The 24,360-nt window shown below is 39.5% G+C and overlaps 4 protein-coding genes across 6 annotated transcripts; 3 read left to right on the top strand and 1 right to left on the bottom strand.

The window, feature by feature from the left end:
• The first annotated feature begins 1,845 nt into the window (after nt 1-1,845).
• Nucleotides 1,846-4,578, top strand: enkd1 (enkurin domain containing 1). 2 transcript variants are annotated; one of them, XM_085368517.1, is made up of 7 exons: nt 1,846-1,930; nt 2,596-2,820; nt 2,982-3,157; nt 3,245-3,400; nt 3,483-3,619; nt 3,748-3,884; nt 4,418-4,578. In XM_085368517.1, exons 1-7 carry the CDS (start codon nt 1,846-1,848, stop codon nt 4,576-4,578), a joined length of 1,077 nt encoding a protein of 358 aa, XP_085224643.1. The 2 variants fall into 2 exon arrangements, with proteins under 2 accessions (XP_085224643.1, XP_085224642.1); XM_085368516.1 differs by having other exon boundaries at nt 3,477-3,619.
• Nucleotides 4,579-5,230: 652 nt separating this feature from the next.
• On the top strand, nt 5,231-10,507 carry polb (polymerase (DNA directed), beta). The gene is made up of 14 exons (XM_085368515.1): nt 5,231-5,415; nt 5,723-5,780; nt 6,819-6,885; nt 7,259-7,333; nt 7,462-7,520; nt 7,651-7,700; nt 8,002-8,053; nt 8,182-8,236; nt 8,326-8,398; nt 8,480-8,550; nt 8,635-8,721; nt 8,852-8,919; nt 9,234-9,373; nt 9,545-10,507. Exons 1-14 carry the CDS (start codon nt 5,355-5,357, stop codon nt 9,637-9,639), a joined length of 1,011 nt encoding a protein of 336 aa, XP_085224641.1. The 5' UTR covers nt 5,231-5,354; the 3' UTR covers nt 9,640-10,507.
• Nucleotides 10,508-11,388: 881 nt separating this feature from the next.
• Nucleotides 11,389-13,440, top strand: dynll1 (dynein, light chain, LC8-type 1). 2 transcript variants are annotated; one of them, XM_085368514.1, is made up of 3 exons: nt 11,389-11,457; nt 12,214-12,352; nt 13,034-13,440. In XM_085368514.1, the coding sequence occupies exons 2-3, from the start codon at nt 12,221-12,223 to the stop codon at nt 13,169-13,171; spliced, it is 270 nt and encodes an 89-aa protein (XP_085224640.1). In that variant the 5' UTR covers nt 11,389-11,457; nt 12,214-12,220; the 3' UTR covers nt 13,172-13,440. The 2 variants fall into 2 exon arrangements, with proteins under 2 accessions (XP_085224640.1, XP_085224639.1); XM_085368513.1 differs by having other exon boundaries at nt 11,389-11,461.
• Nucleotides 13,441-15,033: 1,593 nt separating this feature from the next.
• On the bottom strand, nt 15,034-17,780 carry rpl6 (ribosomal protein L6). Its single transcript, XM_085368511.1, has 6 exons — nt 17,611-17,780; nt 17,410-17,508; nt 17,067-17,210; nt 15,648-15,696; nt 15,321-15,505; nt 15,034-15,233 (listed from the first exon to the last, which is right to left on the bottom strand). The coding sequence occupies exons 1-6, from the start codon at nt 17,755-17,757 to the stop codon at nt 15,081-15,083; spliced, it is 777 nt and encodes a 258-aa protein (XP_085224637.1). The 5' UTR covers nt 17,758-17,780; the 3' UTR covers nt 15,034-15,080.
• Between the last annotated feature and the right edge of the window lie 6,580 nt (nt 17,781-24,360).

The raw sequence follows: 24,360 nt of genomic DNA, 5'->3' as shown, positions 1-24,360 counted from the left end.
TACATTAAGAGAAAATGGAGGGGAGAAAGGATATATAATGCCTGAGAGAGAATAGACAATAATTTAGAGATTTCAGTGTAAATGTACCAGCTCACAGAAATAGAGGGACTTTGGTTGGAAGAATCTGATAAGATTTAATGCTTTATTACACCTCTCTCAGAAATAACGCGATACTTCAACCCCACTCCCCACCCACCCTTTCTGCTGAAACCCAAAATCCAAAACCCAAAGTACAAACTGCTACGATGTTTTGTTTTGTTTTTCCTTTTATTAAAGACTATTGGACACATGGTGATCTGTGTGGTCTTTAATTGTGAAATTCCCTGAGAAAGTACGATTATATGTTTCTGAGTATATACCTTCAGAATGGAGATCTGGGTGCTAAAAATACTGTTACTGAGAAATGGATATTATTACAGGAGAACCCAGTGCACATGGACGGAACTCACAAAGGGCATGTATAAAATGGAGATCACAACAAAACGTTTCATTTATCCATCCAAATAATTTGTTTTATACTGGCGAAATTTAGTCTGTTCTTGGCAATTATTATTATAACAATAATAATAATGAAAACATCTAAAAAAGAAATAGGGAAGAAAATCATGTCATATTTGGTGAAAACGGCATGTGGCTTTATTATAGTACTCTGTTTATATAAGTGTATACTATATTAGAAAATTAGGGTTGCTACACTGAATAATTGTTTCTATAATTCCACAAACACTAACCTTTCATATTTTTGTTAAAGTTCATGGACTCCAGTAACAAAGAAATGTGGTAAACATACTCTCAGTACAAGTACCTTAGTGAAAAGTTTTATTCTCTGTAGTGCTGGAAAAAAGGGGAGAATAATAACTGTGAAACTGCTATATTTACAGGAAGTGCACTCTGGAGTCAATGACAATGACCTCTACCTAATGTCCCCTTCGAATGATTGGGTTTATAAACCCTGAGTTAAGCATGTCAGGCAAACTGGGTACCTCCTGTGTACTTAGGCTGCACGCTCTGACAGACATTTGGTCATATTTATATTTATTTTTGCATTAGCTAAGATTAGGGGGATTGTTAAGATTTGAGTGTAGCTCGATAATTAATTAGAAGAGAGTACTGCTGATCCTGAAAGACAACACGCAGGGTCACTATACCTCCCTATACAAAGCGACAGGATTAAAGGTTTAAAACTGCAGAAACCATTGGATTTAGAGGTTTTAGTTCTGATTACAGTTACTATTGTGTTTTAAGAAGCCCAGCGCTTTGTATTTGTCTTATTCTTTCAGGAATTTGATCGCTGTATACGCTTTTCGATTAATAATATTTGCCCGGCAGCTCTATTTCTGTGTGCGCCTGCTCCGTTGCCATGGTGAGGAGTACTGCAACAAGTGCCGGCGTCATCAGCGTGCGTGAAAACAATCAACTGATAAACAACAGGGGACAGAGGTAAATAGATTACCGTCTCTTCTTTAGCCTAAATGGAGCTGGTTGCAGCGACGTTAAGATTACCTGCAAGTTATTCGTGACTAAACACGTGTGTGTTTAGTATCTTATCCTGAATACGTCGAAAGAAAAGGTGTTGAGGAGATAACTTTACAACGAGGTAATTAACATAGCAATAGTTAGCCTTTAGCAAGCCCTGAAACAGAGGAAGAACATGTATTTCCACTACTATATTCTGAAGAATCACTGTATTCCGATCAGCTGAATTAGGTACAGAAGCTGCTCTTCTGTATAGTCTATATGAGTTGGGTTAATTACTTTTTATTAGAAAGGTGCAGGCCAAATTAAATCAGCAGTCTTACGTGTTTTTAAGTAACATTAGCAAATAATTCACATCGTCTTTTTCAGATGTGTGAGGGACCTTCGTCTATATCTGGGCCAATTCCCCCGGATCCTTCTCTGTTTCCCCAGTACTACAAGCGACCAGCTTCAGGTGGGGTGCAGCCACGTGACTGTGGTGTAATATTTTTTTTTTCACACAATCCTTTATTTAGATATTGCAGCATTGAGATATGAGTTGGGGGGTTGTGATAGAAGGATGGCAACTAAAGTGAAAAGGGAAGTTTATAAGATAGTAATGAGACCTGCTGTGATTTGTACTTTGAAGATGGTGGCACTAACAAAAAGACAGGAGGCCAAGTTCGAGGGTGCACAGCTGAAGATGTTTGTTTATTAGAAATGAGTCCATCAGAGGGTCAGCTCAGGCTGAATGGTTTGGAGACAAAGTTAAAGAGCCATAGGGTGAGTTGGTCTGGATAAACCAATATTTTTGGTTTATCCAGACCAAATAACCATGAAAATTGGACTTAAGAAAAGAAAACTAAAAAATCTATAATTATGATCAAAATTAAATACACAGTGGATTTTTAGTGCATGTTTTCTAGGACAGGAATGGCACTGAAACTAATAAAAACTAAACTGAAATGACCAGGCCCACTTTGGATATTAAAATTTCAGTAATTTCAAATAAACTAAAATGGAAAGCTAAATATTTATAATTAAAGGCTTAAAGCTACCCAAAATACTTAAAAACTGCAACAAATATTAAACTCTAATAATTCTAGCTCAAGTTTATTTTATTTTTCTCTTCTCCTCAAGCTCGGGGTCGTTTAGAGGGAAACCACGATGGTACTTTGGCCCTGCTTTCAGGGCCCCTTGCTCCAGATCCTGTGTTGTACCCAGGTTGCTACAGTGCTCGTACCCCAGCACAACACCCCCGCATCAGCCCCAATGCTACCCATATCCTGGAACGAGGTCAGAAAGGGGTTGTAGGGGAATTACTAAAAATAGACAGTATTTCTATCTCTCCTGTTCCAAAACAGAGTAAGTGGGGTTTTTTTTTTAAACTACTAGTTATTAAGATTGAACACTGATGTATTAGCTTTTGGTATTTTTTAGCATCTTATTATAGAAAGCATGAAAATAATGAATTTGAATCATTGCATTTGTTAAAAGAAAATTAAGACAGCCTTTCTTACCCTCAGAACAGCGAGTGATGCATGATTTTGGTAAAGAGAACGTCCGTCGACTGCGAGAGATCCAGAAACGTTGCAAAGAGCAGGAGGCTGAGAGAGCACAATCACGTGCTGTTCCAGTTAAAGCTCTTTGGACCGCCTCAAAATACCAGAATGTCCCATCGAGGGTGATGGCTCAGCTGCAGGCAAGAAGCATATCTGTGAAAGATGCCCATCCGTGAGCACTTCATTTTTCCTCATTAGGTTTTGACCAGTCTGTTTCTTTTGTGAAGGTTTCCAGTCCAAGTGTTAAGCCACAGTGTCAAAACTTTCTGAAGGCGCATTCCTATGGTGGGTCTGCTTCCCCACAAAGGCCACAGTCCAAAACTTCACGTGTAGCTGAGCAGCGTCGGGCCTCCTGCAACTCTACACAGGACCTGGACTTGCAAGTGAGAATTGCTAAAGTTTTATTGGAAGTTCACATCTACATTTTAAACATGCTTCTAGAGATTGTTTAAATTGCAGTTACAGGTTCAAGGTCAGACAATAGACTTCATAAAACATAATGCCCGGACTGCAGGAAAAACTGTGATTCGGCGGTCCCAGTCACTGACAAACCTCAGAGATAAGCCTGTACCCAGTGCAGTCAAGGGCCAGGTTCCTCAATAGTGAGTGTTATTGAAACCTTCGGTGTCAGTGTGCTTAATGCTCATGATATTTCACCACTAGATACTTTTGACTTTTCTGACACCCTTGTTTTTTTTTTCTCTGCCCTTTGACATTGACACTAATATAGCCTTCAGGAAAGGAAGGAGCAGTGGCGTAAAGAGAAAGAAGAAAGGAGGAGGAATACTCCTGATCCTACGGTCCCAACTGGACACACCTTGATGCCTGAGAATGAGAGACAGGAGACTCTGAAGTCCCTAAAAGAGAGTATGATTCCTCCCTTACATTCATACATGTAGATAACTGCCACGGGAATGCCCGTGATCTCTAAAGATATTACACAGTGCTTTTAACTTGGCAGTGTTGTGTGTGTGTACTGCTTGTACATTAGTCCTAAAATCTAGTAATGGGATGTGGTGGCTGAGCCTTTGGAGTGTGTGTTGAGAAATCCAGGAAGTCTTTTATGAAGCGTGTATCAAGGCTTAGTTGTTGTTGGATCACCACCTTTAAGTTGCAGAAACAATTTTGTTTCTAGTAAAATTCTTTTCTTGGTTTGATTTTTCGTCAGCGATTGTTTCGCCCAGTCCAAACAATCTGGACTATAAATATGGCAAACTAATCCACTGCTGTAGGAAAAAAAAGACTGGGCTGTCAGTCTGTTGAAAAGCCTATTATTTCTTCCTCCGGTGCTCAGCCATCCATCATAATAACAGCAGCTTAGTAAGTACAGTAAATAGTACAGAATGAACATCAGTATTTGCCTCACTAATTATGTGTTTCTGACATTTTTTTTTCTTCAGCCCACCGCTCCCTGGTGACCGAGCTGCTCTCCCTGCCTCTCAAAGCTGACAGTCTGAGTATTCGCTCACGCCGGGCCCAACTTGACTGTAGGCTTTCTGAAATTGAAGAAGCCATAAAAATTTTCTCCAGAGACAGAGTTTTTGTAAAAATAGATTCCTAACACACGAGGAAAGGAGGGAAGGAAGTGGCTAAGTAAATGTGTTGCTTTATTGAGATTAACTTTCATTTTTTAGTTGCATTAGGTAACATTACGCTGATTGTTGTGAAATTTTTATTTTTTCAAATGTGATTAAATCATTTTGTAAGCTTATTACAAAATACAAAAAACAAAATATTATTGAAGTGATACGATTCTTACGTGAAACTTGTCCTTTATACATGCTGCTCACTTGTATGTAGAAAAGAGAGGCAGATATTGTCCAAACTTACTATCGGAGCATCTTTAGGTGTCATTTGCTGAGATGTCATTTCTTTTGTATGGATGTGCTAATGACTTATGATTGTGACTGCTAATAATTTATAATAAAGAACATTTTTGTGAAGTTATTGTGTTTGTACTTACATCATTTTTGTAACGTGGAATATTAAAACCTACCAAACAATACACTACAGCTTTTTTTTTAGTTAATTTGATTTCATGAATAAATAGAGAAACACACTAGAACTCAGTAAATTTTGATTGTTCCGTTTCATTTTGTGTCACATTTATACTATAATTATACTAGTTGAAGCAGATGTGAACGCCGTGGCTAACGATGACGGTTTACGCACGCCCCGCCCCCTCTACATTATCGTTCATTGTTTGGCGTGAGAGCTAGCCTAAGCCAACCTGCTAGTAGGAGGCTAGCTGGAAATAAAACGAGCTTCAGGCTCTTGTGCCTACATAAACGCTCATATATCTTTCCAGCGTTTATTTGAGAGACTGTCAGATTCAAAATGAGCAAGAGGAAAGCGCCACAGGAGTCGCTAAATGAGGGAATAACAGACTTTCTCGTCGGTACGTAAGAGATTTTTGAACTCAGCTAACCGTAGCTAGCATGGAAGTTGGGTTCTGTTATTGAATAAAAATACCCACCGTGCTGGTAAACTAACTTTGCACGAGTAGCGGGTATCAAAATATTTTAAATATGGAGTTGTAGTTGTTGGATCTAGTTATCTGGATTACTTACACGTGTGATTTGGTTCGCTCGCTATCTGCCTTGTCATTTAAATGCCTTCTACCTTCAGCTGAATTGGCAGAAGATTAAACTAGCATGAGGGAAATGTGAAGTCTTGCATTGTCCTAACACTGCCTCTGTTTCCAGAATTGGCCAACTACGAGAAAAATGTCAACAGAGCAATACACAAATACAATGCATACAGGTAAGTTCATAATTATGTGAAAACCTGTCCCAGTCACTGGTCTTCATAAAACAAGCGTTTCAAGTGTATTACGTCCACTCAGCCATCAATGATGGTGTTAGTACAACGCCCCCATATTAAAGATTACAGCGTTTATATGACTAAGAATAGAGTCATGCTAAAAGAAACATTTTATTGAATTAGAATTTCTTTAAAACACTTAGAGTTAAGAGAAATAACTATTTTTTCCTTTTTTTTTAGTTGCTAAAAACTACATTATTAGAGTGAACCCCACATGATCGGATATGCAGCACTTCACAGGAAGAACCCCCTTTTAACAGGGGGACCTCCAAAAAGACCTCCAGTAGAACTAGGTTCGGGGAGCCTGTCTGTAGTGACCTGTTTACAACAACAGGAACTTGGAGGTGGTAAAAAAGGAATCATAACATGCATTAGTGGTATATAACACATAAAGTGTTAAAAGAGGTTAACTGAATCATGGGAAGCCCCAGAGCAGGCCTTGTCGTTATCAAAAAGGAAGTTTTATAGTGGAGAGGGTGACTGTCTCTTCAGTAATAAACTGGAAGCTGATTCCACTGGAAAGGGGCTGATGGCTGAAGTCTTTACAACTTTGTTATTTAGGGTCCAGTAAGCCAAGTAAGCCTCCAGTCCGAGAGTGAAGGACTCTGCTGAAATAATAGGCTAGAGTCCAGTCATTCAGGACTTAAAAGGATTTTAAATTTGATTTTGTATTTAGCAGGTAGCCAATTAAGATAAACTATAATAGGAGAAGTATGATCTAGTGTTCTAGTCCACCAGAAAAGCATCGAGTGCAGGATAAACTTTCTGGATTTATGATTAGGTTTTTGCTGTATGCTGTATCACTGGCTTGGTGTACATGATACATTGTTAATTTAATATACAATACACTAAGTAGAATAGCATTGTCATGTTTACACTTATGATCTAAAAGAAATTAACCTAAAGAAAAAGTGGCCTAATTCAATTTTACATATGTTTTTTGCTAAGACTTACATGGTCCCTTTTTTCTGTGCTTAGGAAAGCAGCATCTACGATTTCTAAGTACCCTCACAAAATCAAAAATGGAGAAGAGGCCAAGAAACTGGTATGTATGTATATGTTGTCATAGGCAGACTGATAGATAAAAAATATAAATGAAAGAAATATCTTCTTTCTTAACAAAAGAATTGGCATATAGGACAGCAGATTTCTCTTTGCATGTTGTCAAATCAGAGATCATCTTTGATCCTCTCCATGTGCTTTAAAATCTGTGACTTTCACTGTCACAATGACATTGTTAAACCTGGCAGCACCCCCGTCATTATTTATCTTGTCTACCACTAATGTGCTCATGCTGCTGTTTATGTGATGGCCTCTGTTGTAGCCTGTTTGTCAACAGCTTCTCTGCACATCTTACATAATCACTGCAGATCACACTGCTGAGCAGCAGCCTCATGATTGTTGTCACATTTCAACAGGATGGTGTTGGAGCTAAAATAGCAGAGAAGATTGATGAGTTTCTGCAAACTGGCAAACTTAGGAAACTGGAAAAGGTGAGTCTAAGAATGTGAGATCACATTACTGATGTCACACTGTAAAAATATTTTTTTAATAGTTATTTTTATGTATATGTACTGAGTTATTACACTGACTGATGCGCTACATTTATATCTTCCAACAGATCCGAAACGATGACACTAGCTCTTCCATCAATTTCCTCACCAGAGTTACTGGAATTGGGTATGTTGTTTGGATGTTCAGTCTGTACTTATGATAAAAAAAATTATATGTTCATATTCAGAATTAAAATATACCAAGTATATTATTCACTTTCTGTTGTAACATTGTATGTGCTTTATGTTCACTTCAGACCTGCTGCTGCAAGGAAGTTTGTTGAAGAAGGGGTGAAGACTTTAGAAGGTTTGTGTAGCATTTGCCTCAAATTAAAATTGATACATATTTTGTGTGGTTAGTATAATTTTTTCTTTTTTTAGCTTAGTGCCGTGAGCAGGCAACCACACGCCACATGGCTAGAACGCAGCAGGCAAGGTTCAAGCTGACCTGTGGCCCTTTGCTGCATTTCTTTCCCTCTCTTTCTCTCTAATTTCCTGTCCTCTCTACTTACAATCCAGAAAAAAAGGCAAAGACCAAAAAATAAGTAAATATAGAATAAATTTCAATGAGAAGGATTCTTGATTTTGTTTTTTTGTTTGTTTTTTAGATTTGAAAAAGATCGAGCGCAAGCTAAACCATCATCAACAGATTGGCCTGAAGTAAGTGTGACTAAATGTTCTCCAGATGTTGTCTTGTAGGTTCTTGGTCATCCAGATCATGGTTTGATGTATTTTAAATATTTTGAAAAAATGTTTCAGATATTAAAGTTGTTTTTTGCTGTCTTTAGGTACTTTGAAGAGTTTGAGAAAAGGATTCCAAGAGCTGAAATGGAAAAGATGGAGGTGATCAAGATTTTTATATTTCTAATATCTTTACATGCTTTTTTTTCATACAGACTGCCCTTACACTGTGATTTCTTGTATTTACCCAGACTCTTATTCTTGGAGAGTTGGAGAAAGTTGATCAAGAATATATTGGAACAATCTGTGGAAGCTACAGGAGAGGTATTCTTATCAAGTTACTGGTCCATAGGTTTTAGGTTGCAATACCACTTGAGCCTTTTTAATACTGTTCATAACTTCCAGGTGCTGCATCGAGTGGTGATATTGATATTTTGCTGACCCATCCAAACTACACCTCTCAGACTGAGAAGCAGGTAAGACTTAACTCCATCACTCAGTTTAATTACAGGGTGACATGTCTTTTTAATCTTATTTTTTCTTCTGTTTCTGTTTTGCAGCCAAAACTCCTTCATGCTGTGGTTGAGCATTTGGAGTCCATCGGGTTTGTGACTGACACACTGTCCAAAGGAGACACCAAGTTCATGGTGAGGCATCTTGTTTATTTTCTGTCTTACTGAAGGAGGTACTGATTTGTAATGTAGTTAGTACTGTAATTGCACCCAGTCGCTGTAGCGCATGACTGTGGTCATGATGTTTTGGATCTTGTTTTTCTAGGGAGTCTGCCAGCTGCAGCAGAATGATGAGGATGACGAGGAATACCTTCACAGACGTATTGACATTAGGTGCCCTTCTTTAAATTGGTCATTTACATTTGAAACATTTATACAGGCTCATGGGATTCATTTTGTTGCTTCAGGATTCTTTGTCAAGATTATGTGTAATCATAATTAAGCACTATGCTCTTATGTTTAATTTTGTGTATTTATGGGATCTATTTGTGATGCTGTAATTAAAACAATGCCAGTACTGTTTTTCAAGTACCAGGCATTCCCAGTTATTCAGCACAGACAGTAAAGAGGCAACCCTATTTTTGTATTTGATATTTTAACATGTAGTTTGTACCTGCTCACTGACAGTCTTTTATTTATTCTCAAAGGTTAATTCCCAAGGATCAGTACTACTGTGGAGTTTTGTATTTTACTGGCAGTGACATCTTCAACAAAAATATGAGGACCCACGCACTGGAGAAGGGCTTCACTCTCAACGAGTACACTATACGACCACTGGGGGTCACTGGTGAGTGTTAGTTCCAAAAAAACAACAACAACGACTAAAACAACAGGAAAAAAACGGAATTTCCTGAACTCTTCTCTAGCTCTGAGCAACATATATATCATTCATCACCAACCAGTGATTCATACTATAAGCTTTTAACATGAGCTGTTTTCCTTTGTGCTTCTGTTGTAGGTATGGCAGGGGAGCCTCTGTTGGTGAATAGTGAGAAAGACATCTTTGATTACATCCAGTACAAATACAGAGAGCCGAAGGATCGCAGCGAGTGAAGCAAAGGACAGCTTTACAGTTAGATCTGGAATTAAAGCCACAATTCTCCTAAAAGAAAAGAACTAAAAAAAATAAATGTTTCCTGGTGTGTTACTCTTATCCCTGCTTAGCCATGACATTTATAGAAAATAATGTGAAACAATTTTAATTTGTTTTAATTTTCTTCCCCAGTCATGATATTATGATATAAACATGACAATGCTTTGAAAGAAAAATTACCTGAGGTTTAATTCTTCACAGTCAGGCATTTGCATCAGTTTTTAAACAGATTTTTAAAATCATCTTCATTAGTAATTTATTATGTCTTTATTTTACCTCATATGTACCTTTTAATTTTTGATAAGCCAAAAAAAGGATAATGACCTGCAAGAAGTAATTACTGTTGACTGGCTCCTGTTACATTTGTTCAGCATCACAAACGATGAAGACTGTGGTCATCAGAGCATTCCCCTCGACAACAGTGCTCTTTAACACTTTGCTTTAGTTGTGCAAGGTTTTTAAATTATATTTTTTTATATATTATTGTATTTTTGTTTTCTACTTTGGGCAGACCAATTGGAAATTATAAGGGAACATGCAAGGAATTTATGATTCACAGGCTAGGCTGGTTATTTACAAATACAACTGGTTTGGGACAAAATTGGCATTGAAATCTTTTGACAAATTAGTTGTTTTGGTGGGGTTTTCGTTTGTATATTTGTTTTACTCCATTGCTGTGTGACTGCACTGGTAGAGTTGAGTAATCTATTTTGTGTGAAACAAATCTATGTAGTGAAGGTTACCACAATCATATCTTCAACGCTTTGTTTTTGAAAGGGGATAGACTAAAGATGCAAAACTTGAATATTTGAATTAAGATGAAACTTAACAACTTACAATATGTTTTACATGTTTACGCAAACGTGTCAGAAAATATTTAAGAAAAAAAGGATCTGTGAGGTTAATGCAAATTGTTCATTTTCTGTATGTATGAGTGTAGTAAATGCAATACAAAAACCATATTTGTATTTTTATTTATTTATATTTATTATAACATTTAAAATCTAATGTAAATCACTAGGTAATAGTTCATATACCATATTCATGACATAACCCTTGGGATATAAGCTGAAAGCCATATTTTCAACGATTATGGTTTGTTTACTGCAGGCAACTTTTTCCAGGTACGTCGCATTTACCAAAAACTGTTTCTATGGGCTATTTGTGTTCGTTTGTTTTTCCCCCTTATATACAACAGGTTTGTTTTTGTTTTTTTGTTTGTTTTTATTTCGTAGGTTTTAAGTTAAATTATGTTAATGTAAATATGAGTGAATAATTTAGAGATATATTATTTTTCTTATGCTACTCTGGCATTAAAAATAATGTAACGACGATAAGACGACTAGAAAGAAATTTCAAGTACTCTGGCATTAAGTTTTTTGGTTTGTTTTTTATTTCTCTTACAAAACAATTAATTTAAACGACAGAAAAATACAACTTTTTAACTTAATTGTGAATTTTTTTTGTAAAAGAGGTAAATTAATTTGTTGTACATCCTAATAGTGGTATAAGTTATTTACAACGATTGCCACGGCAACAGCAGCAACCGCAAGGCATGATGGGTTGAAATAAAATGCAAGCAGAAATACCAGCAAGATAGGCCCGAGTCAGCCAATGATGGCGCTTTGTGCATTAATATCAGCCAATCGGAACTCGTCGAGCCAGCAGTCTCTTACTGCTACACACCCACGTTACTTTTGTGTCAACCACTTCGCGGGAGTTGTCACTTCAGGAGCGGTCATCTCTTTAAAACTAGAGAAACAGTATACGAGAGACTAGTAGGTAAATCAACCAATTCGCATGAAGAAATTTGATTTTAATTAAATATCTTGCAAATGTTACTGAAGCCGTGATGTTTGCGTGTAACGTTAACTGATGTTTGTTCCTTTTTTCTTATTCGGGATGAATGATCAGCTAGTTATGGTGCTTGAGCTAATTAACGCATCATCATCGCTTGTGCATGTGGCCATGTGTTTGCTAGGAAACCACTCTCCTGTTGACACCTTACTTCAGATTAAGTACTGTTTTTGACAAACGTTACGTTTTAACGGGAGCTGTGGATGTATTATTTTGATAACTTATGCACCGAAGTAGATAGCGACAGGCGTCCATTCTCACTGTTTTCTAACGTAGGGCAGTTGAAGCAATGTGGTTTAATTTGTGCAGTCTGATTTCACAGGCTTGTGGCTGAAATCTCGGAAAATGTGAGACTATATAATCGCAATGTCCTGCGTATCCATAGAAACTACGCAGAGCGCGCGTCCAGCGAGCCTGCAGCTGATTGAAGTTATGCAACACTCGTAGAAAAAGCTAGCTCAAATATTATGTATCAGGTATTATGTAATACCGGCGTCGTCACTAAAATAGGCGTTTTTCCCCTTCTTATTCTGTCGCTAGTCTTGAAGCAGTTAAAGGCTTGAGTCAGACAATGATGAGGACTCTTAGGATGCTCAGGCTCTCCAGTCAGCGGTATTGTGTGCGTGCCAGTGTGCCTGTGAGGATGATGAATTCACCGCTGTGTTTTGGTTTCCCAGGGCAACCATGTCTGACAGAAAGGCAGTGATCAAAAATGCCGACATGTCGGAGGACATGCAGCAGGACGCCGTGGAGTGTGCCACTCAGGCCCTGGAGAAGTACAATATCGAGAAAGACATCGCTGCATATATTAAAAAGGTAAAGCTAAACAGAAAACATTTTTAAAAAGCACAAACTAGGCTGTACTTAAGCATGCAGGCAAAATCTGGAAGACTGAGGCTATTTTTGCACTCAACCATCCTGTGCATCATTGCAAGTTACATACCCTGCCTGGTATTTGCAATTGTTTCCTCTCTTCCTGAGGAAACCTGTTCCTCTCGAACTGTCTGTCCTTCAGAAGCCTCATGCCCACATTCTTTAGCTCTGTGGTGTAGGGAAAGAAACCAATATAAGGAATTTGGGATCAGTGATTTCTTGCAGCTCTTTTTGTATATGTTTGTATCTGACCAGATATTTTACCTTGAATGGGTGGAAAATGTCATCTAAACTTAGCTGTCACACTAGGCCACCCAGTGTATTTCTCCAAATTCAGTGCTTTCCGTTACCCCTGCCCAATGATTGGGGGGGAGGCTTAAATTGGATTTCTTGATTATTTTTTTTTTAAAGAATAATCTGAAAATATGGTTCATGATCTGGTCAGATAATTTTTACTACAATGTAATCAGTGCAAGAAATCTTCACCTGTTTGAGAGGGGGGAAAAAAACAAGACTTTTGACCATCACCTTGTCTTATATAGGATTTGCAGGCATTGTCTTACCCGCTTAACATTTGTGCACTTTTTTTAAAAAAAAATTTTTTTTATTTTTTGTTCCACTCAGGAGTTTGACAAGAAGTATAACCCAACCTGGCACTGCATCGTTGGGAGGAACTTTGGCAGTTACGTGACTCATGAGACGAAGCATTTCATTTACTTCTACTTGGGTCAGGTGGCCATTCTGCTGTTTAAGTCTGGCTGAGAGGGGAGGGGAAAGCGTTTTCCCGACACCAGCTGACCATATACAATACGGACTGACTCCACAAAAGGCACTTATCATTCCTTGGCAAGGGGCCGCTGCCTTTTTCTGTGCTGCTTTCTACTTTGTTGTTTTTGAAGATTTAAAACAAAAAAAACAAACTAAAAACTAAAACGTGGCCATGTTAAAGAGATGAAACACTTGTATTTATTTTTGTCTTGTTACATTAGACATGTCATTTTTTTAATTAAAGTATAGCTGTTAAGCTGTTTGGGTCCAATGCCTGCTGTGGTCATTTCACTCAATTTCAGTTTTCAGATTGATTAATGTGACTATCTTGCATACTGAGGCCACATCTATAACCCCGCCATCAACAAGATGATCATGACTTGTGCCACTCCCAGTCTCTTTCCAGGATGGTGTAATGGGGTTACATTTGTACAGGATGAGCGGTTTCCAATCTGTGCTTCCTCAGGTCTTGATATGACAAAGCGTCTTTCAGTTCATTAAATCCATTAAATGGTGAGTCACAGGGTTCTGTTCCAATGCATTATCCTTGGATAAAGCGGGAAAACATTGCATATATATCCATTACTATTCAGGTGACGCCTAGCTTTAATCATAAAGCCAGATGTTTCAAATTGAAGTACATGTGTTTTTAGGGTTTTATTCTAAATTGACACAAAAGTGAGGCTATTGTACTAAGTCATAAAAAGTCTTAGAAATGTCTACATTTACTTTAAGTAACATTACCTTGACCGCACCCATGACTTTGATCATTATGTCCTCAAATGTTCATATGTAGAATTGCTTTTTAACATTTGTTCAGCATCCCAAACACAGCCTTCAGCTCTCTCTTCTGTGGAACCAACTTAGTTTGGAATTAGAAAGACAAACACCATCTTTACTTTTTAGATTAGGCTTAAAACGTATCTTCTTCATAAAGCTCTTAGTATGGCTTAATCAGTTGATCCTGAATCCTCCCTTTTCATTGACCTCTTTGTCCTTCCACTCACCTGGTAGCTCACAGGTGTCAAACTCCAGGCCTTTAGGGTCTGTGTCCTGCAGGTTTTAGACGTGTCCTTGATCCAACACAGCTGATTTAAATGGTAAAATCACCTCCTCAACATGTCTCGAAGTTCCCCAGAGGCCTGGTAATGAACTAATCATTTGATTCAAATGTGTTGAGATCTAAAACCTGTACGACACCAGCCCTTGTGGTCTGGAGTTTCCACACCCCTGTAGGCTCAAGCTTCAAATTCTGGTGAGTTGCAGGTGAAGATTTTTTCCTGGTCAGGAGAGCAACCAGAAGATTGAAGGAGGGGTGTATCATATACAAGACAGGGTGAATAGTTTGGAGAACATAAGAGGCAAGACATTAATGCCAGGAGAGAGAGAATATATTGTTAAATTTGTGCCAAACATGAGACCAAGGAGGATGAAAAGTGCACGCAAAACAAAAAGGCAAAAGGCTATATGGAGAGATTATCCACTGTAGTGACCCCTTAAGAGTACAGCTAGAACACTTCTCTGCTCATCCATATCATCTTGATCTCACCTCATAGCCAATCAACATGAGTTGTCCATAGGTTGAACTCACCCCTAATCCTATTCATCAACCTCATCTCCTGTCTTCAGTGTTTGTTTCAGTCTCCAAACCACAAACATAGCTGGCCTCAACCACCTTGGTAAACATTCGCTTTCATTGTTGCTACTACGTTTTTAAAATCACATCACTTCTGATACTTCTCCACCCTTTGTTGCTTTGGATAGTTGACCCATATAGATGGACATGTATATTACAATGTGCTACTGAATTGGCCAGGTTAATTATTAAGGACCATATGCAAAGAATTTAAGTAAAAACCAGATGAGACATGGCATGAAGCGGTCACTGTTTATTTCAACACATTTAGAAAACCAGCTTGTGAGGGTAGACGCCATTAGACAGGAAGAAGGAAGAGCGCAGGTACCCTTGCAGCTGAGGTACTTTCTTGATGAGGGGCAACAGCTGAGAATCAACGGCTTTCTGGTCCTCCTTCCTCTGCTCTGTCAGCTGGAATTTCTGTACGTGAAGAAAACCAACGAGTCAGTCGTTTTTAATCCAAAAGCTCATTTTCAGTACAGTAAAAATTCAGAATATATATATTACCTCTTTTTCTGTATCAAAGATTTCTCCCTCCTGGTGACGTGGCCTCCTCAGCTTCTTCTTCTTGAAGTAGGCATCGTTGAGGGTTTTGGGGATCTTCATACCAGAGATGTCAATTTTGGTGTTTGTGGCAATCACAAACTTCTGGTGGGCCCTGCGCACGGGGACTCTGTTCAGGGCAAGAGGGCCTGTGCAAAGGAAACAAAGATTACAAGAGTTTAAAAGATGCTCAACATCTTTTTTGTAATTTAATTTATTACAGGTTCTACTGCCATGTGCATAACTGTGAAGTAATGACAGTATTTAAAGAAGAACAAAACCCATCCTTACCAGTGACGAGCAGGAGACCACTGGAGAGCTGCTTCAGGAAGACCACGCGCTGAAATAAAAAGTGCAATTTAAGCATTAAAGAATTAAGAATTAAGAATTAACATTACGGCATCCATTGCTCCATATATCCTGTGTCACCATGAATAAGACCATTTTAACATTTTAACTATGGTAGTGGGTAGACCAGTTTAATAACCTCAGTCGGCTTTAATGCCAAGTTATTAAGATTGGAGGAAAGTAATCTTTTTGACGTGCTCTCCTAATTTTAATGAAGGGCCTCTCTGCCTCTCAGTTCCACAGCTGAAGCATTATTTAGGTCAGCCGCAGTTTGAAGTGTGTGGGAACACTCGCTTCCATAACTCGCCCATGCAGCATTCAAGAGTAGGAGCGACAATGTCTGTGGTAGTGAGGGTGTGATTATGGTGATGTACCCAGTGTGTTTGATAAGCAACCTTCAGCAGGTTTATTTTCAGGAAAAATGTATCTGATACCATGTGTTTTGCATCTATTCTGTTTTTTGTTTTAAATTAAAGTTCTATGATAATTTATGGCAGAAAATAATGCTCAACAGATCATTAGCAAACTATGCTGAAATATGCCTCAGCTTGGGTTCTTTTGGTAAAGTCCATTAACTGTAGACTGAGTGCTTCACTGGCGTGTTCATGCAGTGATGCAGTTCACGTTCAATGTAGTTTATATTTGACATGAACTGCCTGCTAGCCCTATAAAACTAACTCATTAATATTACTATGAAAATTCTTCTATAATGAACTAAACTATGAATTGCAAACAAAACATGACCGACACCAAAGCTATCACTGCTATGGATCCTTCATACGGCATGAAGGCAGTTTCCAACTGTGGAGGATTTGTTTTTGCTCTTCTAGAGTAACAAAGCCAACAGATTTACACGATATCACATTTTTCATGGCTCAGAATGGGCCTTAGAGGGAACCACAAATAGGTACCAATCTAACTTCCAGTGATATTTCTGTCCATTTGAAAAACAAAAGTGTCCATTATGGTTCAGTATACAAGACCAACATTAACAAAACTCATGACTATGCCCTTTGGGGTTGACTAAGTCTTCTATGGGTGACAGTTTTTGTTTTGTTTTTTGATTACATAATACCTAAAAATAAATAAATAAATATAACACCTCGTGATTCCAGCAAGTTTTAACTTATGGCAAGCAGAGCTGATTTGGTCCTAAAGCAAGATCCTTGCTCTTATGACACCCAGAGTGGACTTTCCACTAAAGATAAACCAGGTGACATTGAAACAGAATATTCATCTGTAATGTGACATCATCAACTGATGCTACAGCCTGAAAAAGTCAGCCTGTGTGAAGCTGCAAGTGCTCCTGCTAATTGATGAGACTGACTCATTATTGAGGCATATGCCAGAAACTGTTGTCACCTTTCCACGGTGGCGCCCAGTGAGCAGAATGAGGACAGTTCCTGGTGTGATGGAGGCACGCAGGTTCCTCTTGTGCTGGGAGAAGGGCTTGATCCCATGGCTCTTCAGTTTACGGGGCACGTCCTCTGTGGGGTAGTAGCGGGGCTGTCGGAGTAGAAAATAAAACTTTAGATTGCTGTTGTATGTTGTTGTCAATATATAAACTTTATGGACAAATGTTTGCCTCCAAAAAACCACAACATGACCACAAGGCAATAAACATACTCTATTAAAAACACTGTGCATTAACTGTGTACATAAAACAAATCTTAATAGAAAGGACAAATGTATATGCATTACTCACCATCTTGCGCAGTTTAACAACACGAGTGCCTCCGTTCTTGTCTCCTCCAACGGTTTTGACGACAGTGGCCTTGGGTCTAGCCTGGATCTTCTTTTCCACCTGAAGGAGAACAAATTACCATCAAAACAAGTGGCAAAGAAAAAGTGGCATGCCTTTGACCATTATTAAACAATTTGTGTGGTGTCAAAGGTCTGCCCTTACCTTGGTCTCAGTGGTTTTGGTCTTCCTCTTGTACATGGCCCTGCGAGCATACATAGCGGACCGGGAGTAGCGACCGATGCCCCGGGCCAGAACCGGGTTCCGGCTCCCGTGCTTCTTCTTCTTGGCAGCTTTGTCTCCCTCTGCCATCTGACACAAAGTAAAAAGAAGGTAGATGTTTGTTAGGGTCTCAGATGAGCAATGATTTATGATACCACAGTGATGTTATTGGAATGTGTTCCTAGGTTTATTGCACTAACAACAGCAGAACAGCAATGTATTAAGACCTTAAACTCTAAGCTGTTGTGCTGCTTGCATTTCTGCACAAACTATTAGTAAGCACCAGTAAACACTAATAAACTATAAAGTACTATGAAAATGATTTGGCTGGTTACTACCAAAGAGCCATCATAAATGCAGAAGCATGACAAGTAACGCTGGCTAGCCGTTAGCAACTTTCCGGGCTAACCAGCCATTTCTCGTCTTCATTTACAATTAGACAAAATTGATTTCTTAACATTTCCAAGTTTAAATGAAATACCCAAACAACGACAGCGAATAAGTGGAATGAATAAAACCGAAGACTGAAGAAAGACGACACGTTTCAACCACCAGCCTTGCTAACGTTACAGGCTGTACGGAGGCTAGCCGGCGGCCTAAACCTGCACATCTAAGCATATCTACAGTAACATGAAGAATAAATCATGGCAATAATGATGTCTACCGTATAGTCTAAACATAATGAATCGTCTCATGATAGTTGGAGAGAGTATTTTTTATTCTCTAACACGGATGAAAGCAGATTTCTTTCCCACAGTAACACGAAGGAAAGGCTGTCTTACCTTTGCTATGAAAAAAAGACCGACATCCGGGCATGTGACGTATATAAGGACGCTGGGCAATGGCGTTGACGTAATTACGTTGTTTACATGACGTGATGGTACTTGTAGTCCACATAATGATTTTCTGTTGCTCTAGTCCCATTTCCATAAATACCTCCTCGGATCGACTCGGCACGGTTCGTCACGGTTTTTAGGGTTTTTCATTAGGTCATAGCACCTGGTACCAGGTATTATTTAGTACCTGTTCTGCCAAAGTTCCAAGTCATCTGAGCAGTTCATAAATTGTGACATTGTCAGACTGCATGCCACCGATTGGCTGGGTCACAGGCGTTACTCAATGATTAATAAGAGCATTTCGTTCAACACCGCCATTTTTGAAATCCTGCAATGAGGGAAATGGCTACAAAAACAATCCCATGTTCCCAGAGTCTGACGAAAAGACACAGACAGAGCAGCAGGTATATTCTTGACTGGACGTCCACCTTTGTTGTAGCATTCATCTTGCCTTGTCTCGAGACCATGCACATTTCGAGGTACTACACTGTAATAGAAAATCATTTGATCCAAGTCTAGTGGCGAGTCGGCCCAAATAGGTTCGAATGGAAAAGGAGCTTATGTAGCATAGGCGAGTTTAGACCCTTCTCCATAAGAGCACCACAAAAATAACTATATTAAAACTAGTTATGATCGCATATTTTAATATTCTTTTCTGACTGTCTTCAAATGTTATATTTTCCTAACTTGTCTGCTGGCAACAGTACAGGACAGAATGAAGACAGGTTTTATGTACAGTATTGTTGATGTCATGATGTTACAGTGTGCTTACAGAGGCATTGCTACTTCAACAGTGTGGCTTGTCATTAATATCCTTATAAGACTGCATTAGAAAGAACAGTGTCACCAGAGTCACCTGCAGTGGACTCCACTCCAAATCAGTTGGTCCCTCTCCGCTGCCTGCCACGGACTCCACGACACCTGCCCCGGATTCCACGCCGCCACCTGCCGCGGACACCACCGTGGAGTCCACCTGCCAATCCTCCAAAGGGTGCCAGCCACCAGCTAATCCACACTGCAGCAGACCACCTGCCAAGCCACGCCACCGCTGGCCGCCTGCTAATTGCCACAATCCAAGCCACTTGAAAGGTCCCGCCTTCGCCCCGTCGTTGACCTCTGGTCCTGTCGTCCATGGGTCTTCGCTGTAATGGTTGACCCCTAGACCTGCTGCGCTTTCTTTGTCGGCTTCCAGATCACAATTGCGTCTGCCGGTGGCCTCGTGACCAACCTCCTGAACAGTTGTCTCTTCCAACAGTCTTGAGGACAGTGGTGTTTGTTCTAGCATTAATATTCTTCTTCTTCACCTGAAGCAGAACAAATTATCATCAAAACAAGTGGCGAAGAAAAGTTGAAAAAAGAAAAAAAAGAAAAAAGTTGCTAAATTGACAACCCTGTGTCCAAATTCATGGGCTGCATCCTCCTGAGGACCTGGCCTTCGCGGTCTACGTGGGCCGGGTCCTCAGAAGGTCGGGTAGGCCAGAAGTAAACGGCTGGGGAAATTGGACGGTCTAGCCTTCAGATTAGCGTCGCCGCTGTCTCGGTGGAGTTTAATGAACTCAGCCGTCTGCTCCTTGCTATCTAAAATATAACAGGACACTGCCGTAAATTCTCGACCGTCTCATACTTCTGTTTAATCAGTTTTCTGTTTGACGTTTAGTCAGCTGTGTAAAAACCAAGGAGGAACCCACCCGGGGGATTAATAAAGTTTTATTTTATCTAATCTAATCTAATAACTTTAATCTCAGCCAAACCGATTTACTCACAAACAAACAAAACACTGAAAAAAGCCCAACAATAACATTTTTAGGTTGTCTAAGTGACTTATATATTACGTTTAACCCGAGTAGTCCGCGGTGATCTGAAAATGATGTGCCGGGAGTTGTGCCGTTCTCGGCGGCTTCAGTGACCCTCGAGCTCCTGGCTAGCTGTCGAGCTGGTGGGTAGCAGACGTCTCTGAAAACGTCGAAGCACTTTTGCAAATATGCGATATCTTGATAAACCGAGCAGATATTTGATGTTTACACAGCTACTTTCTCGCCTGAAAATATGTTAAAAGTTTATTTTGTGACCCAGAAAGATTAGTAAGAGTAATTTTAAAACTTAGTAGAGCCCGCCATTGTTGGAAAATGGAGTTTGGCTGGGCCGCGCTATGAATTCTAGGATATGATAGGCCACGAAGGACACACCCGACCCATCCTTCAAATTCGGGGAAAAGGAGGACGCATTTGTTGGCTGCATTCGGAGGAGTCTACAAATTTGGACAGCCTTCGGTGCGTCGCTGTGACGTAATCGGTCTACAAATGCTGCCTCAGGAGGATGCAGCCCATGAATCTGGACACGACAAGTATCGCTAGCTAGCCATTAGCAACTTGTTACAACTTTCCCGGCCAACCAGACATTTCTCTATGAAATAATGCTATCTACTGTATCGTCTAAACATAAAGAATCATCTCATGATAATTGGAGAGTGTTTTTTATTCTGTATCATGGATGAAAGCAGATTTTTTTCCTACAGCAACACGAAGGCACGGCTGGCTTACCTTTCCGAAGACCAAAAGATCGACATCCAGGCGTGTGATGTATATAAGGACGCTGGGGAAGGGTGTTGCCCAGCGTCGTTACGTTACGTTTACGTTAAGTTTACAGGATGTGATGGTACTTGTAGTCCAAATATTGATTTTCTGTTGCTCTAGCCCCTTTTCCATAAATACCTCCGCGGATCAACTCAGTTCGGTTTGCCTCAGTTTTCAGGGTTTTCCATTTGGTCATAGTACCTGGTACCAGATACTTTTTTAGTACCTGCTCGGCCACAGTTCCAAGCGGTCCGAGAAGGTCTTAAATTGTGATACTCGATGATTCATGAGAGCATTTTGTTCACAAATATCAACACCGCCATTTCCGAAACCCGGAAAAGAGGGAAATGGCTACGAAAAACAATCCCATGTTCCCCGATTCTGACGAAAAGACACAAACAGAACAACAAGTATATTCTTGCCTCGACGTCCGCCTTTGTTGTAGCATTCATGTTGCATGTTAATTGCATTGTGGGACGCTCGGATGCCACACCACCCGCTGCTTCTTGGACCAAACCTGTTGGTCCCTCTCTGCTGCATGCCACAGACTACATGCCAGTACCTGCCATGGTCTCCATGCCACTGCCTGCCACAACGCCGGAGTGGATTCCACCTGCCAAGGATATCCCAAGGGTCTCCATCTCAATTGCTGCCAGCCACCAATGAATCCACGCTCCAGCAGGCCACCTGTCAATCGCTGCAAGCCACCAACTAAGCCACCTGAAGGATTCTGTTGTCGGTTTCCAGTGCTGTTACCCATTAGTCTTCGCTGTAATGGTTGAACCCTAGGCCTGCTTTGCCTGCTTTGTCATCTTCCAGATCACCATCATGTCCAATGCTGGCCTTGCGACTGGCCTCCCAAACTGTTGTCTCTTCTAACAGTCTTGATGACTTGCCTTAGGTCTAGCCTTACTCTTATCCTCCACCTGGAGCAAAAAAAATTATCATCTAAAAAAGTGACAAAGAAAAAGTGGCATGTCTTTGATCAATATTAAAAAAATTGTATGGCACCACAGGTCTGCCTCTTGGTCTCAGTGGTCTTGGTCTTTTTCTTATATATAGCCCTGCGAGCAGACCAGCAGTAGCGACCGATGCCCCGGGCCAGAACCGGGTTCCGGCTCCCGTGCTTCTTCTTCTTGGCAGCTTTGTCTCCCTCTGCCATCTGACACAAAGTAAAAAGAAGGTAGATGTTTGGTAGAGTCTCAGATGAGCAATGGTTTATTGCACCACAGTGATGTTATGGGATTAAGTTCCTAGGTTTATTATTCTTCTAACACTGGTTTTTAGCAGCAGGACTCCAGCACCAACTACAGCAGAATAGCAATGTTTCAAGATCTCAAACTCTAAGCTGTAGTGCTGCTGGTCTAAGCACCAGTAAATTCCAAGAAACTATAACATACTATGACCCAGTGTTTTCTAGTTTGTGTAGTTTGTTGCTTAATATTGAAAACTTTTTTGTTCTTCCAAGGTTCATGATAACTTTTAAGTCTTTTAATAAGTATGTTTGAGTTAGTCTTCAGTTCCTTGTGATTTTTATGTTTCTTTCCCTTAGTGTCTCGTCTCCTCCTGTGGTTAGTCAGTCTTGTTTTTACATTTGTTTGGTTTTTTTTTCATCTCAGTGATTGGTGGTTCTTTTGTGTCTATTTAGTGTCAATCACGTCCCCATGTCTGTTTCTCCCCTGGCCCCAGTGTCAAGCCTGTGTGTCTTAGTCTACCTCTCAGTGTATTTCGTTTTATTTTAACAGTGTCTCGTCCTGTGTTCTGCATGTTCAGTTTTGCCTCCCCTGTCTTATTATGTGTGATTTGTTCCTCCTGTGTTCCCACCTGTCGCCCATTCTTTCGTTATCCTGTGTGTATTTAAATCCTCAATCTCCCTCTGCTCATTGCTCATTTTTGTATCACAGCACGAAAGCTGCCTCTTTTGTTTTATTTCTCCCGCCTCTGAGTCCTGCGCTTGGATCCTACCCTTGCCTGCCACATAGTCTACTATGACAATAAGGAAGTAATGTCACAAATCCATGATACAGATTTAAAACACACTTTAACTGAAATATACCAAAAGTCCAAACGGTTCTGGTAAAGCGAGGACATTGCTGTGACTTATAAAGCGTCTGCTTAATTTTATTTTTTTCTCTAAATAGGGTCCAAAACATGCTGTTGTAGCTTAAATCACTAGAGTTTATTAGCAAGGCCTGACTTTATTATTATTTTAGTTAAACATTTCTATTCCTCTTTTGGCTGAATTTGGCTTCAGTGTTTGTAAGTCAGTGTCCAGCAGCAGTCTGTATTCAGTTTGAATATTGCTGTAAATTGATATGGATCAGTTTATACCTTTTATTAACTGTAACATTTAACTTTTGGGTGACAGCACAAGGGAATAGAGAATGAGAGAGCAAGATGAAAACGGCAAAGAGAGAGAGCAAAAAGAAACGGGTAAGAATGGACTTGTGGTGAAATTCACCAAAAATGATAAAGCTGTAGCTTCCATTTTTCTACATTCATTGATGATGATTTCACATAACTAAGTAGTGTGCTGTACTGTTATCAATTATGGATCCCTAACCTGCTCTTATAATAATTATCATAAGATTATATTTTTCTTTTTTCCTGTGAATATAATTCTAGTTGAGTGGTGAGGAAGAAGAGAGAGATGTTGTAGAACATAGGTGTCAAACTCTGGCCCGCGGGCCAAATTTGGCCATACCAAATTACTATTAGAGCTGGCCTACTGGTATTATACAGCTAATATATATATTGTTTAGTATTAAGCTTTGCTTGTTCCAGATTCAGTTTTTCAGCAAAACGTGTTTGAGTCCATAAGAAAAGATTCATTCTTATATCTGGAGGAATAAATATATTTCAATAAATATTAACGTTAGCCCGCGACTTTGTTTCAGTTTTGAATTTTGGCCCACTGTGTATTTGAGTTTGACACCCCTGTTGTAGAAGAACAGGAAGAAGGAGAGAGCAGGTAGTAAAGTTAGGTGAAAAAATATATATTTATAGAATTAGTGTATATTTAAAAAATATACACTAATTCTTTGTGTATTTCAAGGATGTTCAGTAGCAAAAAAAAGAAAGAAAAAAAAGTCAGTGGACGTTGTAAACAGAGCATGTTGATATAAACAATGGCATTTTTTCACTCTAAACATGTCTCATAAAGGATGGCTGCCATTACATTGATATGACGGACTACAAATCTATTCTCCACTAGTAAAATTGGGGTACACGATGCTGTGTTCTGAGACTGCATACTAAAGGAAGTGTTTGTATAAATTCAAAAA

Source organism: Diplotaxodon limnothrissa, linkage group LG12, assembly GCF_057381915.1.
Source record: "Diplotaxodon limnothrissa isolate DT_005_m linkage group LG12, D_limnothrissa_male_GT1.1, whole genome shotgun sequence".
NCBI lineage: Eukaryota > Metazoa > Chordata > Actinopteri > Cichliformes > Cichlidae > Diplotaxodon > Diplotaxodon limnothrissa.
Note: the sequence above shows the minus strand (reverse complement) of the source record. Positions and strands in the feature narration are given on the sequence as shown.